The sequence below is a fragment of the Dermochelys coriacea genome, chromosome 2 (genome assembly GCF_009764565.3).
Source record: "Dermochelys coriacea isolate rDerCor1 chromosome 2, rDerCor1.pri.v4, whole genome shotgun sequence".
NCBI classification, from domain to species: domain Eukaryota; kingdom Metazoa; phylum Chordata; order Testudines; family Dermochelyidae; genus Dermochelys; species Dermochelys coriacea.
The window spans coordinates 65,896,400-65,911,175 of NC_050069.1; the positions used below are offsets into that span (position 1 = coordinate 65,896,400).

A 14,776-nucleotide genomic window follows, 5' to 3' on the forward strand; every position below is an offset into this window, starting at 1 on the left:
CCATATAGACCAGGTCCTCAGCTGGTATGTATTGGCATAGCTCCATTGACTTCAGTTCAATTGAAGTTGAAGGTAGTGAAGCTATGCTGATTTTACAGTAGCGGAGGATTTAGCCCAATATGTGGATTTGATAAAAAGTTTTCTTAAGTTTAAAATGCATTAAGAAGGAAAACTGCTTTCTATTAGGTAAAGTTGTGTTGCATTGCAGACCTGTTCAATCTCCATTTGCTCATCTTAAAAAACAATAACTAGATATTTGAGTTCAGGGAACGTAATCCCCAGAGAAACATATCAAAGACCAAGCTGTAGCATCTGATGCCTGCATATGGCATTATAAATAAAATCACAAATGTATAAAACTAACAAAATGGAAAGTTAAGCAATTTAATTACCTTAACTTGGAAAAATTTGCCTTTCACGTATAGATTTTTATTTTTTGAGTCAGAAGTCCCCACCCCAGCCCCTCGGAGTTCTGTTGTTTACACTGGGAATTTTCAGAGAGGTAGTATATTTCTAACAGCATCTGAGTGCATGCTGCTACTGTGGAGATGCATTTGATGATGAAAAACACATCAAGCATCATGACAACATGTAGTTGAGTGAAGTCTTCTGTAAACCAACCAGAGCGGATGATTTGTAGAATTCTGAGAGTAGGAGTTTTCAACTATTAATAATCTAGCTGTTTGCAGAAGTGATGGGACTCCTGCCAGCATGTACCTCATTCAAATATTCTATCACAGTGTCAGCATTGCAGCTAATGTAGTATGTTTTGTCTAATCACTGATGAATACATTTGTTCTCAGCTTTCTGGCTCAGTATTTGAAATAGGTTGAAGATACTGTACACATTTGGGCCGGAGGGAGTGGTGGTTAGATGGTTTAGAGGCTTGTTAATGAGCATGGAGCCTTCCACCTTTCGGTCACTGTTGTGACTTCAGGGCAGTAGTCACTGAGAGTCATCAAATGGCTGTTCGTTGACCTGTGTGAAACAAAGTGGTGGGTCTCATTCCAGATCTGAGTGTACCGGTGTCCACAACTCTAAATCCATGATAACAACTGACATCCTTATTTGTCATAATCTGAGCAGACAGCTTAGTGGCATGGAGACTGAATTACCCTGTCACCTGTTGTACTGGTCCCTCCACATCTGGTACTTGTCAGGGAAGCATAGGGAAGCTGGTGGTGTTACTGCTCTGTAAAGAGAGGGTTTCAGTCCCTAGTGCTCTGAGTCTGGCACATTCTGTACACACTAAATTAACTTATTAAAAATGTAAAACTAATGTATAAGGGCCAGATTCTGCTACACTGACATGTACAGCTCCAGTTTACTTCAGCAGAAGCTAAATATTCATTACCAAAGACACAAATCCTCCCCCCGCCCCAAATGACAATATTTAAGGGAACTGTGTTGTTTGGACTTCTGAGTAACCAGTGAGGTAATAAAGAATCTGTTTTATGCTGGCTTGGTAAATCTAGGCATTGGAACCATCTTTATGGGGATTGTCTGCCCCATTATTTGCATAATTGAATGACCACAGCTTGCTCCCCACTAGGGCCCGAGTCACAGAGGTAAAGAGATTAAAACATGGACAGGAAATAAAATGAGGTTCAGCTTGAAAAAATGCAGCCTAATACATCTAGGTAAAAGTACACTGAGGCATAGCTAAACAATGGGAAGGAGAAAGCTGGACAGCAGTACTGCTGAAGGAGACGTACGTTGAGAGTACATAGCAAATCTCATATTCAGGGCATACCAGCATAACTGGGACCTCAGACTTGAGACTCAAACTTCTGCTGATGAAGTCTAAGCGGATCTGAGATGACAGAATCAGGACCCAAGGATCTTTTATACAATTTCATGTCTTCTGAAAAGTTGGAATTCCTCAGGGAACAAAAGGTAGTTATAGGATGACTTTGAAGGAGGTTCATCACCAGTACTTAGCTACACAAATTAACATAAGGCCATTTGCTTGTTCCGTCACAATTCACAGTATGTTTCAAAGAGAGATGAACACTGAGATATCCTGTGTTTACAATTCATTTACATGCTAGTATGTTCTTTTGACCTCTAAATTATCAGAATACAGCATAGACAGGGACTGTTGGTTACATTGTCCACCCTACTCATACATATGTGAATGTACCAAAACACAAACATTATCTCCCACATATCTTCTGTGGGTTATTTATTTTGCAGGATGTTTAACCCTTTCTAGCCATGTGTCACAACTTCCCTTTGTATTATTTCTCTGTGCTTACTTGCAATACTTAATTCATCACCTCAGAATTAAGGCTCTTGTCTTGCAAAGTGATACACACTCATGGACAATTATGACAGGTTTCAGAGTAGCAGCCATGTTAGTCTGTATTCACAAAAAGAAAAGGAGTACTTGTGGCACCTTAGAGACTAACAAATTTATTTGAGCATAAGCTTTCGTGAGCTACAGCTCACTTCGTCGGATGCATTCAGTGGAAAATACAGTGGAGAGATGTATATACACACACAGAGAACATGAAACAAGGGGTTTTATCATACACACTGTAAAGAGAGTGATGACTTAAGATGAGCTATTACCAGCAGGAGGGCGGGGGGAGGAGGAAAACCCTTAAGGCTAACCTGGTGGCTGAACTTTGTGACTTTGTCCTCACCCATAACTATTTCACATTTGGGGACAATGTATACCTTCAAATCAGCGGCACTGCGATGGGTACCCGCATGGCCCCACAGTACGCCAGCATGTTTATGGCTGACTTAGAACAACGCTTCCTCAGCTCTCGTCCCCTAACGCCTCTACTCTACTTGCGATACATTGATGACATCTTCATCATCTGGACCCATGGAAAAGAAGCCCTTGAGGAATTCCACCATGATTTCAGCAATCTCCGTCCCACCATCAACCTCAGCCTGGACCAGTCCACACAAGAGATCCACTTCCTGGACACTACAGTGCTAATAAGCAATGGTCACATAAACACCACCCTATATCTGAAACCTACTGACCGCTATTCCTACCTACATGCCTCCAGCTTTCATCCAGATCACACCACACGATCCATTGTCTACAGCCAAGCTCTACGATACAACCGCATTTGCTCCAACCCCTCAGACAGAGACAAACACCTACAAGATCTCTATCAAGCATTCTCACAACTACAAATACCCACCTGCTGAAGTGAAGAAACAGATTGACAGAGCAAGAAGAGTACCCAGAAGTCACCTACTACAGGACAGGCCCAACAAAGAAAATAACAGAACACCACTAGCCATCACCTTCAGCCCCCAACTAAAACCTCTCCAGCGCATCTTCAAGGATCTACAACCTATCCTGAAGAACGACCCATCACTCTCACAGATCTTGGGAGACAGGCCAGCCCTTGCTAACAGACAGCCCCCCAACTGAAGCAAATACTCACCAGCAACCACACACCACACAACAGAACCACTAACCCAGGAACCTATCCTTGCAACAAAGCCCGTTGCCAACTCTGTCCACGTATCTATTCAGAGGACACCATCATAGGGCCTAATCACATCAGCCACACTATCAAAGGCTCGTTCACCTGCGCATCTACCAATGTGATATATGCCATCATGTACCAGCAATGCCCCTCTGCCATGTACATTGGCCAAACTGGACAGTCTCTACGTAAAAGAATAAATGGACACAAATCAGACGTCAAGAATTATAACATTCAAAAACCAGTCGGAGAACACTTCAATCTCTCCGGTCACTCGATTACAGACCTGAGAGTGGCTATCCTTCAACAAAAACACTTCAAAAACAGACTCCAATGAGAGACTGCTGAATTGGAATTAATTTGCAAACTGGATACAATTAACTTAGGCTTGAATAGAGACTGGGAGTGGATGGGTCATTACACAAAGTAAAACTATTTCCCCATGTTGTTTCTCCCCTACCCCCCACTGTTCCTCAGACGTTCTTGTTAACTGCTGGAAATGGCCCACCTGGATTATCACCATAAAAGGTTTTCCTCCTTCCCCCCCCCACCTTCCTGCTGGTAATAGCTCATCTTAAGTGATCACTCTCCTTACAGTGTGTATGATAAAACCCATTGTTTCATGTTCTCTGTGTGTGTGTATATAAATCTCCCCACTGTATTTTCCACCGAATGCATCCGATGAAGTGAGCTGTAGCTCACGAAAGCTTATGCTTAAATAAATTTGTTAGTCTTTAAGGTGCCCCAAGTACTCCTTTTCTTTTTTCATGGACGATTATATTCACTCAAGTGTCCCATTGACTTTGCAATATCGAGACCTTAATTAACATGCCTTTAAACTCCTTCTGAAGGTCATTAATGAAGATGTTAAAACTGAACCTAACTCTGATCCTTCCAACCGATTAGGTACCTTTGCTTCTGATACTTTGCTTCTCACCATTGTCCTTTAAGTTTTGTTCTTTAGCTTGTTGTTAAAGAATGTGACATGCTCAGACACAAGCCAGTTTGAATGAATTGTATGTATTATGGTTTGAGAAAGTATCAATTTTCTGCACTAAAATAAAAAATATGTAATATTTACTGTGTTCCCTGCCGAAGGCCATGTCTACATGGGAAAATTTCACTGGAATAACTTTACTTTCCCTGGCTAGCCGTGCTTTGCATTTTGGAATACCCACTCAGAGTGCTATGTGTTTGTTCCATATGGTGTCACACTCCATGGAAGCAGCGCTTAACCAAGCAAACTACAGTAGAACCATGGTTTTATGAACACCAGTCTTTAAAATGACCAGACATATGAACCATTGTTCCCAATTAGGGAAAAAAATATTGCATAATAAAAGTGATGTCTGTGAAGAACAAGCTGTCATCCCTTCACATTCCAATGCTTTCAGGGCATTGGAAATCACTTTGCAGTGGGTGGAAGGACAAGAAGAAAGTGCTGCAATGTATGCACGAGACCTACTATCTTTTTGAAATATTCCATTTTATGATTTTTTGATGTTAAAAATGCCTCTATCCCCAATTTCTAAAACAGAGGTTCTGCTGTAGCTTAAAAGGGCATGGACAGAGCAGCTTGGACTCTCACTTTTGATGTAGTTATATCAGCATAATTATACCAAAATAAACTATACTAGTGCAGCTTTCCTCTCTAGACACGCGCTTAGGCTCCGATCCTGCAAAGATTTATGCAGTGCGTCTACTCACATTTTTGACGTTAAGTATGAACCAGGATTTAATTTTGTAATTCTGTTTTTTTAATCCAGTTTGTTTGACATATGTTTATTTTAAAACCTTTTGCTGGCTATTGCTCATCTCTCCATTATCCTCTAATAGTATATGTCTAAAAAAGGTGGGGGGCGGGACTTGATTTAAAGTATCCAGATTATTGAGAATGGTGGATGCTCAATGCCTCCTAGACTCTAGACTCAGATCCCTATATATATATATATATATATATATATATATATATATATATATAGTGTATATTCCTGTATGCATACAAAGAGAGAGACAGAGAACATAAAAGTATAACTCAGTGAATGGAGCTACATCAAACTGAACTTTCTATAGTTTATTTCATTCAGAGCTCTGATACAGACATCTCATTTCTCTTTAAGTAGTATTAGATTCCTTATGCAAAACATGCTGATTATACCTTCTCCATGTACAGAAGAGCATCTCCAGCACAAATACCTGCCCAGATAAGTACCCATTAATGGGTGCCCAAAACACAATAAAAAAGGATGTTCTTTTCTATTACAGAACCTGGGAAGAAGGGAAGGTTCTTATCTTCGACGACTCTTTTGAGCATGAAGTGTGGCAGGATGCTGGCAGTTATCGGCTGATATTCATTGTGGATGTGTGGCACCCTGAGTTAACACCCCAACAGAGACGCACCCTTCCTGCCATTTAAGAGGTCATTTCTGATGTAGGAAACAGATGAGGTTTAATCCATTGGAGTCTGGAAATATAAATACACAACATTAATTTGGCTGGCCATGTGGCAAATGTCACTCTTCTAGGGGCTAGAAGATGTGAAGAAATTGTTCCACAATTACTATGGACTTACCTAAAAATGTTCCATTCTGTTTCATACTGAAATGGCACTGATCTGATAGATTTGCTTGTAGGCTGCAAGTGCAATAATACTCTTGTCAACCAAAGAGCTATCAGGTCAAATTTTCAAAATGAGGAATGTGAAAATGTTTGTGACATGTCTATATTATGTGTACCAGTATCACAGACGTACATGTGCACAGAGCCAGTTAGTCACCTTATTGGCCATGTTAATGCACAAATATCTGATTTGTACGTGCACTGCTACCTGGTAATGACATGTATACATTAGATGTGCATAAACATTTGCACACAACTAGCTTCGAAATTCTCTCATTCAATTTCTAATCATAAATGTTTTAGGTATGAAACAATATGCATATAGTATCAACTGTAGATAATGTGAATGAATAGTTTTATTTTGTATTTTTCTACATGGGTAATTGTATTTTTCTATCATAGCTATACATTGATCATTTCCTTTTGTGAACCACTAATTTTTTAAAAATATGTTTAATAAGTGCACGTCCTGCTTTTAGCAGAGGAAGGAACTCTACGTGCTAAGTGTGGCCTTTTCTTGCCATCTGGAAATGGAAATAGAAACTTGTATTATTTAACTGCCAGTTAGTAGAGTCTAAAAACTCATATCCAATCAGTTTTGTTTTCCTAGAATGAAAGAATCTTTTAAGTCTCCTTCAGCTAAAAGGATCTCTTCAATTTCAGGACCTCATCCTGGGAAGTACTGGGACGTCCATTGTCTTAAGTGGGAGTTGCAGGTGCTCTTACTTTAGGATTATGTAGTTAACTGCTATGTCACCTATCATTTCAAGGCCCCTTGTGTCATGCCATCTTCTGTCCAAGAAGAGTTGGACACAGCTCCTTCCAGGGGCTGCTTCTAGATTGACCTGAGTGGTCATTCCTCAGAATAAGAACCTAAATAGAAGAGAGACAGAATTCTCTGAGCTGGGAGCAGAGGACCAAATTCTGATGTGGAATTCTGATCCTTGCCTGGAAGCACAGACTTCTTGCTAGAACACAGAACCAGATAAGAACAGCTTTGAATATAGTTTTCAATGTATTAACTTCCATGTCAGAAATTAGAGCTCTTAGATTTTGTTAGTTATATCTCCAGAGAAGGGAGACAGGCCTCTTCCCATTTTAGGCTTGGGAAACATTCATGTTGCAGTAAACTGTCAAATGTATTGTTACTAAGGTGCCTTATATCATGGTATCTAAGCACCATGCACACATACTCTATATGCTCATAATCAGACTGTCTGAGATTGTTTACTTCATTACAGTGGCAATTTTGATAAAATAGCCTTAACTTTGTATTCCCATAAACTAAGAGTCACTTAGATTTTGGATTTATTAAATAGTTAGTTCATATAGTGCCGTATAACACATTGCATGATGGTTTGTGCCATGAGATGCTGTAACTATTTTTTAGAGTTGTGCACGTTTATTTCCTTTTGGATTAGCAAAATTTGATGATCATGCACTGATCAAGACTTCAGTTTCAGTCATGATCCAGAAAAGCTTGGGTGTGCTTTCTAAACCAGAGACAACTATATACCCACTTCAACAAGAAATTCACAACTCTCAGTTTAATTATCAGGAGATCCTAAAATAATTATGTTCATTTCACAATTCGAAATATGTAAAAATGTTTATTGGGAGGATTTGGTAGAACGATGAATGAGAACTATTTATAAATGAGGTGCTCAGTATAACTGGACTCAGTGGGAGGCAGCCTCTCCAGCCAATTGTTTAGTTGCATGGCATATTTTGTAATACTGAAAATGATTAAGAAAGATAAATGATAAAATAATTTTTAAAGAATGAATAGAAGTGTTTGGCTTTGACCCAAAATTGTTTCCTTTTAGATTCACCTTAATTCACCTTAAACTACATTGCAATTTCCATTGCTTGGATTTAATACTCATTCTCTAGAGATATAACAGATGTTTAGTTTTTAATTTGTGAAAACTCGTATCATGCTTTTCTTGTAGCTCCGATTGTTCCCTTATAGTTTAGTAGTGTTTCTTCCTCTGAAGGTAGATGCTTTATCATTTGGGATTATGATCGGCAAATACATTAAAGCACTCAACACTAAACATGAACCTATAAACATATTAATGCTCATTAAATAATGAGGGATTGCTATATTGTGCATTAAAAACAGAAGTGCCGTGAATGTGGCAATGTGGATGATGTGGCTTCATTATTAGTAGTTTCTCCACCACTGAAAATGCTTCTGTTGTGCTTTGGGGGCAAGGAGTCAAGAACGTTATTTTTTGTTGGATGTAGTTATTGGAATAGCTGTGCACCCAGTAAGCATATGGAAGAACCTATAAAATTGTACAGTGTATACATCACACCTCATTTTAAGCTTTTTAGATTGCAAACTGATGTTTTCCCCCTAAGAAATTTCTACATTGGAAATCTTAATGGAAGAAACAAATGAAAATGCTTTTTAAAGTGAAAAATATCTTCAGTAAAATATTTTGTCCTTCATATTCATTCAACAAAGGGAGGCAATTTGACAGAGGACTGTACAATCTAATGTTTGTATCATACCAATAAGGTCAGTGAAAATTGCATTTCTTTTTCCTGTTCATAGTTATCATGTACCTATGCACAGAGTTAAATAAGAACCACCATCTTAGTCATGCCCTGATATTTTGGGATATGTATTACAGGCCAACACAGATGTTTATTCATGTCACCATTGTATGTTTTAGTCATAACAGCTTAAAGGGCTTTTTTACCTTTTATAGACACTGATGCTCATGGACTACGAATTCAATAGCTTTCAAAACACTTCAGCTGCACAACTCTGACTTAAATAAATTCAGGCTACTAAAATGTATTGCAGAATTTCCCAGCTAAGATTTTCTTAGTCTTCTTTCTCTCTACCTCATGACTTACAAAATGTTACATCACTGTTCTTGTGAGAGTATCATTTCAGTGGCAACACAGGTAAATGTGTTAACTAAAAAGGCTGTAAAACAAGGCCTCTCTCTTGAGTGACACTATGGTATTGTCTCCATTGAAGCCAATGGAGCTATGCTATGTTACTACCTGCCGATGTGCCTAGTGTATTCTACCGTGAATTTTAATGGGGGGGAATCACTAAGATATGTGTCTTCAATCTTGCAACATGCTAAGTGCTCATTTGTGGTTCTGGGCATTCTTGCAAAGTGCTTAGGGCCCTCAATACTTGTTGACATCAGCATCACCTTGCAGAGCTCTTAGCACCTTGCAGATCAAGCCCTATATCTACCCCATCTTGCTGAGAAATACAAACCACACAAATTATACACTTTCTGCAATTATTCTGCATGTAACATTAGTAGCTGTATTAATCCCTAGTTGTGTATAATAGTATCGGACAGACCCCTTCTGGCCAGGTATAAATGTGATATTCTACGTCGGTTAGAGGTAACACCTTTTATTTTCATTCATTAGGGATGACTATTCCCAGTTGAACTATGTCATCGCTTCAGTGTACCACTCACAAGTTATGTGGCCCCCCCGAGGCATATTTAAAAGAGTATTATGCTGTCCACTGTCAACTCATATTGTGTATCTGACTTACAATTACCTTATTTGACATATGGGCAGCGACCACTTGTTCTAATAAATGCCATGTAGCACAACTGAATGAAAGGTAAAAAGTGCATGCGAAAAAATTGTACAATGGTTTAAAGAAATAAAGTCACAGCAGATGCAATTTCTTAACAGTGGATTGTTTTTATTATTTTTATCTATTTCCATTTCAATGTAGTGATGGGATTCATTTTGCAAGTAGAGCAAAGAAAGAGATAACAAACTGATCTTTGGCATTTCAGTTCTACATTTTTGTTCTTTCACATTTCCTTCCAGTCAAAGTACTATGTTATATAATTCATTCTAAGTTTTCCCTTTCTGATTTAACCACAGCCACCATCTGCAATCAGCAGATCCTTCTGGCTATACCTTTAGCTGACTGCAGGATGGAAGAGGGTTAAATGGCTCTGCAGAGCTTTCATTTGCTGTAGTGATCTAAATGAAATAATCTGGATTGAACCATTAATCACCAGTGAATTTTTTCCAAAGAGTTCTCCCCGCTGCACACATTTACAGACACACACAGGGCTAACAGGCTGTAGAGTTGCCTGTGGAAAAACACATTGGTAAAATTAAATAATTGCATTTCAAATTGTGTGTGTCTGCTGCCCACATAGCTCATTACATTTAGCTGACAGTTTTATAAAGGCTTCATAAATAAAGAATAATCTTTTCAGGGTACAGAAATAAATGAATCCTTCAAGCAGCCAGGATGATATCACATACTGTAATGTTGAATGACATTATGCTGGTGATGTTTTGGGGGGTTTTTTTGTTTGTTTTTAAAAAAAAAAAACCTTGGTAGGGATTGAAGTGTATTGGAGATGCTGTTATCTCAGGTATGCAAGCTACATTAAACCTAATAATTCGACTGCACAGTTTAACTTCAAGATACTGTACTTTAAAATGCACTTAATCTAAACTTTGTTTTAGGAAAATTAAAGCACATCCCTGCATAATGACTCAGAAAAACATCCATCTGTGCATTCGTTGTGTACAAAGGAGTTCGTCCTTCGCTTTTCAGTCATTTTAATGTTGCAAATCTAAAAAGATCTTTTTTTTTTTTTTTTAACAACTAGACTCCTTACTTTATCTTAGTTAGCATCCTACACCAAAAGAAATCTCTGTCTTTGTTTAGCTTTGGCTGCACAGACAGGTGGCTGGTGACAATCATTAGTTGGTCTGGAAAAATGAAGGACCTGTTTTCAAGCACACAGAGAGAGAGAGAGAGAGAGAGAGAGTGTGTGTTTGTTTAAAGCGTGTTGTGTGCTTTGCAGGTTTCTGGTTGTTGCAGGTTGTTGAAGTTTGGCAATGCGTTTGTGCGTGTTGGTGATGTAGAACTCAGTCTAGAGCCAGTAGAAGTTGGGTGTTCTCGCTCTCACCCAGTTCCTCATGTTTCAGCGTGCCAGGTTCCACCACAGACTGAGACCTGAAAGCAAAACACACGCATGCTAAGAAAGAGTAAGGCAGAAATACTAACATCTTCAACGTGCCTTAGCTTCTTCAGGATATCGTGACCTTTGCTTTTTCTACGGTGCTCAATTGAAATGCATAAAAGTAATGATTTTACTATATATATTCCAGATAAAATCATTGGAAAACATATACTTAACAGGAATACCACTTGCTTATTACATGTCCAATTTAACTATCTAACACTTACACATAATCATTCATGTTCTTTACTGTAAAGTAAAGGCCTGACCCTGAGAGGTTTAAAACAAACAGGTTTAAAATCAACAAAAGGAAGTATTTCTTCACACACTGCAGTCAACATGTGGAGTTCCTTGCCAGAGGATGTTGTGAAAGCCAAGACTGTAAAAGGGTTCAAAAAAGAACTAGATACATTCATGGAGGACAGATCCATCAATGGCTACTAGCCAGGGGTCCCTAGCCTCTTTTTGCCAGAAGCTGGGAATGGGCCAAAGGGAATGGATCACTTGATGATTACCTGTTCTGTTCATTCCCTCTGGGGCACCTGGCATTGGCCACTGTCGGAAGACAGGATACTGGGCTAGATGGACCTTTAGTCTGACCCAGTATGGCTGTTCTTATGAGGTGCTGAAATGAAGACAATGGGATTTGTAGGGGCTTGCTCTCTGGACAAGGCCATGAGGTCCTGATCCTGCAAATATTTCAGTGGGGACTACTCAGATATGTAAAATTACTCATGTGTGCCCTGTGCTTGCAGGACTGATGCCTAATTTATTCTTGCTACATACCTTGAGATTGGCAAGACAGAATTAACCCTGATTTACAAATATGGGAATTTAAGGCACAGGGCTTCTATGACTAGCCCAAGGCCACGGATGGGGTCAGACCCAGGATGAGAAGAGATGAGTCCCTGACTCTCAGTCCCTCAGTGCTCAGATCTCTAGATCACAACCCTCTCTACCTGAAACAACTTGGCTTGCATAAACTCACTTTAAATAGCAGACCATTTTAAAGCCAATTCTCTATCCTCAAGCTGATAAGAATAGTTTGTCATTCAGTACTAAGCTTAGTGGAGTGCCTATGAGCAGTTAGAGAGGAGTGAATGAGTGAGTATGAAGGAGAGCTTAATTTGACAGTGACAAGATAACATGCAAAAACTAAAACTGAATGCATTAAACTAACAGGAAAAAAATAAAACACATTCATTTTACTGGAGCTATTTGCCTCTACCTTTGCCCATGCTCACAATTTAAGAAAGGAAGGGCCAGTGTGTTTTGTAGGATAGATATGCTGCGTAGCTCCAATGATGGATGTTGTTATAGTAGGGGATAAAGGATTTGTCTAAACGCCTCAATCATCTGTGTTTTGGGGCAGGAATTTACTCGTGTTGTTATTTGGGGCAAAATCACTTGGTTTTAACATTTAAGAATAAACCAACGGGGAAATCATTTCGAGTTTTAAAATTAAAAAAAGATAGAAATAAAATCATAAACCACATGATAATCAGTATGGTTTTAAAGAACAGTCTTTCCTTGATACAGTTACCCAGGATTACTGCCAGTTCATTATCTATAGTACATGTCTCTAATTCCTAGTCCTTAATATGATGATAACCTCTGTTTGACCACTAGCTGACTCACTGCTCACTGGTTACAGAGTAGCAGCCGTGTTAGTCTGTATTCGCAAAAAGAAAAGGAGTACTTGTGGCACCTTCTCTAATAAATTTGTTAGTCTCTAAGGTGCCACAAGTACTCCTTTTCTTTTTGCTCACTGGTTAGATACTGCTGGACAATTGATAAGAATCATTACTTAAATGCATCCTGCAGTACTGAGAACAGAGAACAAATCCTGGTGAGGATTGATGGGTAAATTAGTAGAGTCTTTAGGTTTCTAAATCTTTTTCTTAAACCCCAAATTTATAAATGGCTTTTTTTTTACTAGCTATTTTTTCAAATTAAAAAATCTCCAAGCAGCTTCATTCTAGGTTTTCTAGATTACAAGAACTAGATACTTAATATGAAGTCTTTGTATCAAATGTTTCAAAAAAATACATTTCCCCAAATATATCCATTGCGTGGAGAATTCATGCATTTTAATACACAAAGATTACTGAATCCATTATGTTTGAGTTCACACAAAAATAGAGATTGGACCCCACTCTATACATACATAAAAACAAATTACATAGATGTGAAAATGATGCAACCTGAGTTCAAATAAGAACATACAGTCTTTTTCTCTTTCTTTCTCTGTGTGTGTTTATGCATATACATGCATGCACAGTACTGTAATATATCAAAGAAACTGAAACAAAGAGGAAAAAAACATTGATAGTCTATCAGTCCTTTCCTCTGCAAAGCTCGGTTTATGCCCCTACTGGCTGCAATTAAAAAAAAAAAAAAGAACATTTGCAAACATACCACAGATAGCTCCTCTTCTATGAATAATGGAAAAAATATCATGATTGCCAAATGCTGCCTTTCAGTGGCCGCCTCTGGACATCTTTGCTCAAGCTTTATCATCACTCCTCACTTGGGTGCTCTGCCTTGGTGGGTCATGCGCTTATTGGCGGAGTTGCCTGCCTCAGAGATTCATGGCAGCCCTTAGTTTGGCCACTTCTGCTAGTGGCTCAAACCTGCCGTTCATTCAGCTAACCTCATCACTGGCCAGCATGGGAAAAAGAAAGAACAATCCCCGCAGTCTCTGTTGACCCACCATGTGGGTCGGGGAACAGCCCAGAGACCTTCCCCTCTGTTGGAACCCACAGTCCAGGTCAACTCTTCCTGAGTCTGATCAGGAGTTGGGAGGTTTGGGGGTGGAACCCAGGCCCACCCTCTACCCCAGGTTCCAGCCCAGGGCCCTGTGGAATGCAGCTGTCTAGAGTGCCTCCTGGAACGGCTGTGCGACAGCTACAACTCCCTGGGCTACTTCCCCATGGCCTCCTCCCAATACCTTCTTTATCCTCACCACCAGGTGTCTGATAATGCTTGTACTCCTCAGTCCTCCAGCAGTGCGCCTTCTCACTCTCAGCTCCTCGCACGCACACCACAAACTGAAGTGAGCTCCTTTTTAAATTCAGGTACCCTGATTAGCCAGCCTGTCCTAACTGATTCTAGCAGCTTCTTAATTGGCTCCAGGTATCCTAGCCTGCCTGAATTTGTTCCAGCCGTTATCTTACGCAGGGAAAATTGACCTGCTTAATCTTGGACCAATATATCTGCCTTCTAACACAATCCTGTAGCCTCCGTCCATTCGTGTATCAGGGCAGAGTTCCTCTGGACGGCGTCCACTGACTCCCTTGATGCCTTCGAGGAGCAGTGGGCACTGTCTGGGGTTCTCTGCTCGGAGTTCCTGTCTGGTTCAATTCATTTGACCCTTTGACCGCACTCCTGTCCCTGTTATTTCATTAGTTGTCCCCCGGAATTACTTGGTTTCCAGGTCCTGTGGATTCCCATCTTAGGCTGGGGGGAGGGATCCTTTAGCAGTGAGCGGGCTTCCGCCCACCCACTTCCTGGATCCCAATAGGAACACTCTCCTGTAGCCCTCTGGCCTGACCCTGTCACAGTGCCTTTGCTCTGAAAGGCTGCAGGTCTCACCACTTCTGTTGTATCCTTCCCAGACTCCTCGTCTCACCTTTTTCCATGTGGGCCCATACGCCTGGAACTCCCTTCTGGACCGGGTATGCTGTGGTTCATCTCCCTTCTTCCAATCTC

At 39.9% G+C, this 14,776-nt stretch overlaps 2 protein-coding genes across 16 annotated transcripts in view; one reads left to right on the plus strand and one right to left on the minus strand.

Annotated features, from left to right (window-relative positions):
* Window positions 1–9,753, plus strand: part of LOC119852194 (aspartyl/asparaginyl beta-hydroxylase) — a 203,764-nt gene extending 194,011 nt beyond the window's left edge. For all 15 annotated transcript variants that reach the window (XM_038393240.2, XM_038393239.2, XM_038393232.2 and 12 more), the window contains one exon: window positions 5,724–9,753. In XM_038393240.2, the coding sequence (XP_038249168.1) occupies window positions 5,724–5,874 (151 nt within the window). In that variant the 3' untranslated portion in view covers window positions 5,875–9,753. The remainder of the gene's footprint in view (window positions 1–5,723) is intronic.
* A 664-nt stretch (window positions 9,754–10,417) lies between these two features.
* The window catches only part of CLVS1 (clavesin 1), a 132,816-nt gene continuing 128,457 nt past the window's right edge, over window positions 10,418–14,776 (minus strand). Inside the window, exon 6 of the mRNA XM_038393260.2 lies at window positions 10,418–11,058. Coding sequence (XP_038249188.1) covers window positions 10,971–11,058 — 88 coding nt within the window. The 3' untranslated portion in view covers window positions 10,418–10,970. The remainder of the gene's footprint in view (window positions 11,059–14,776) is intronic.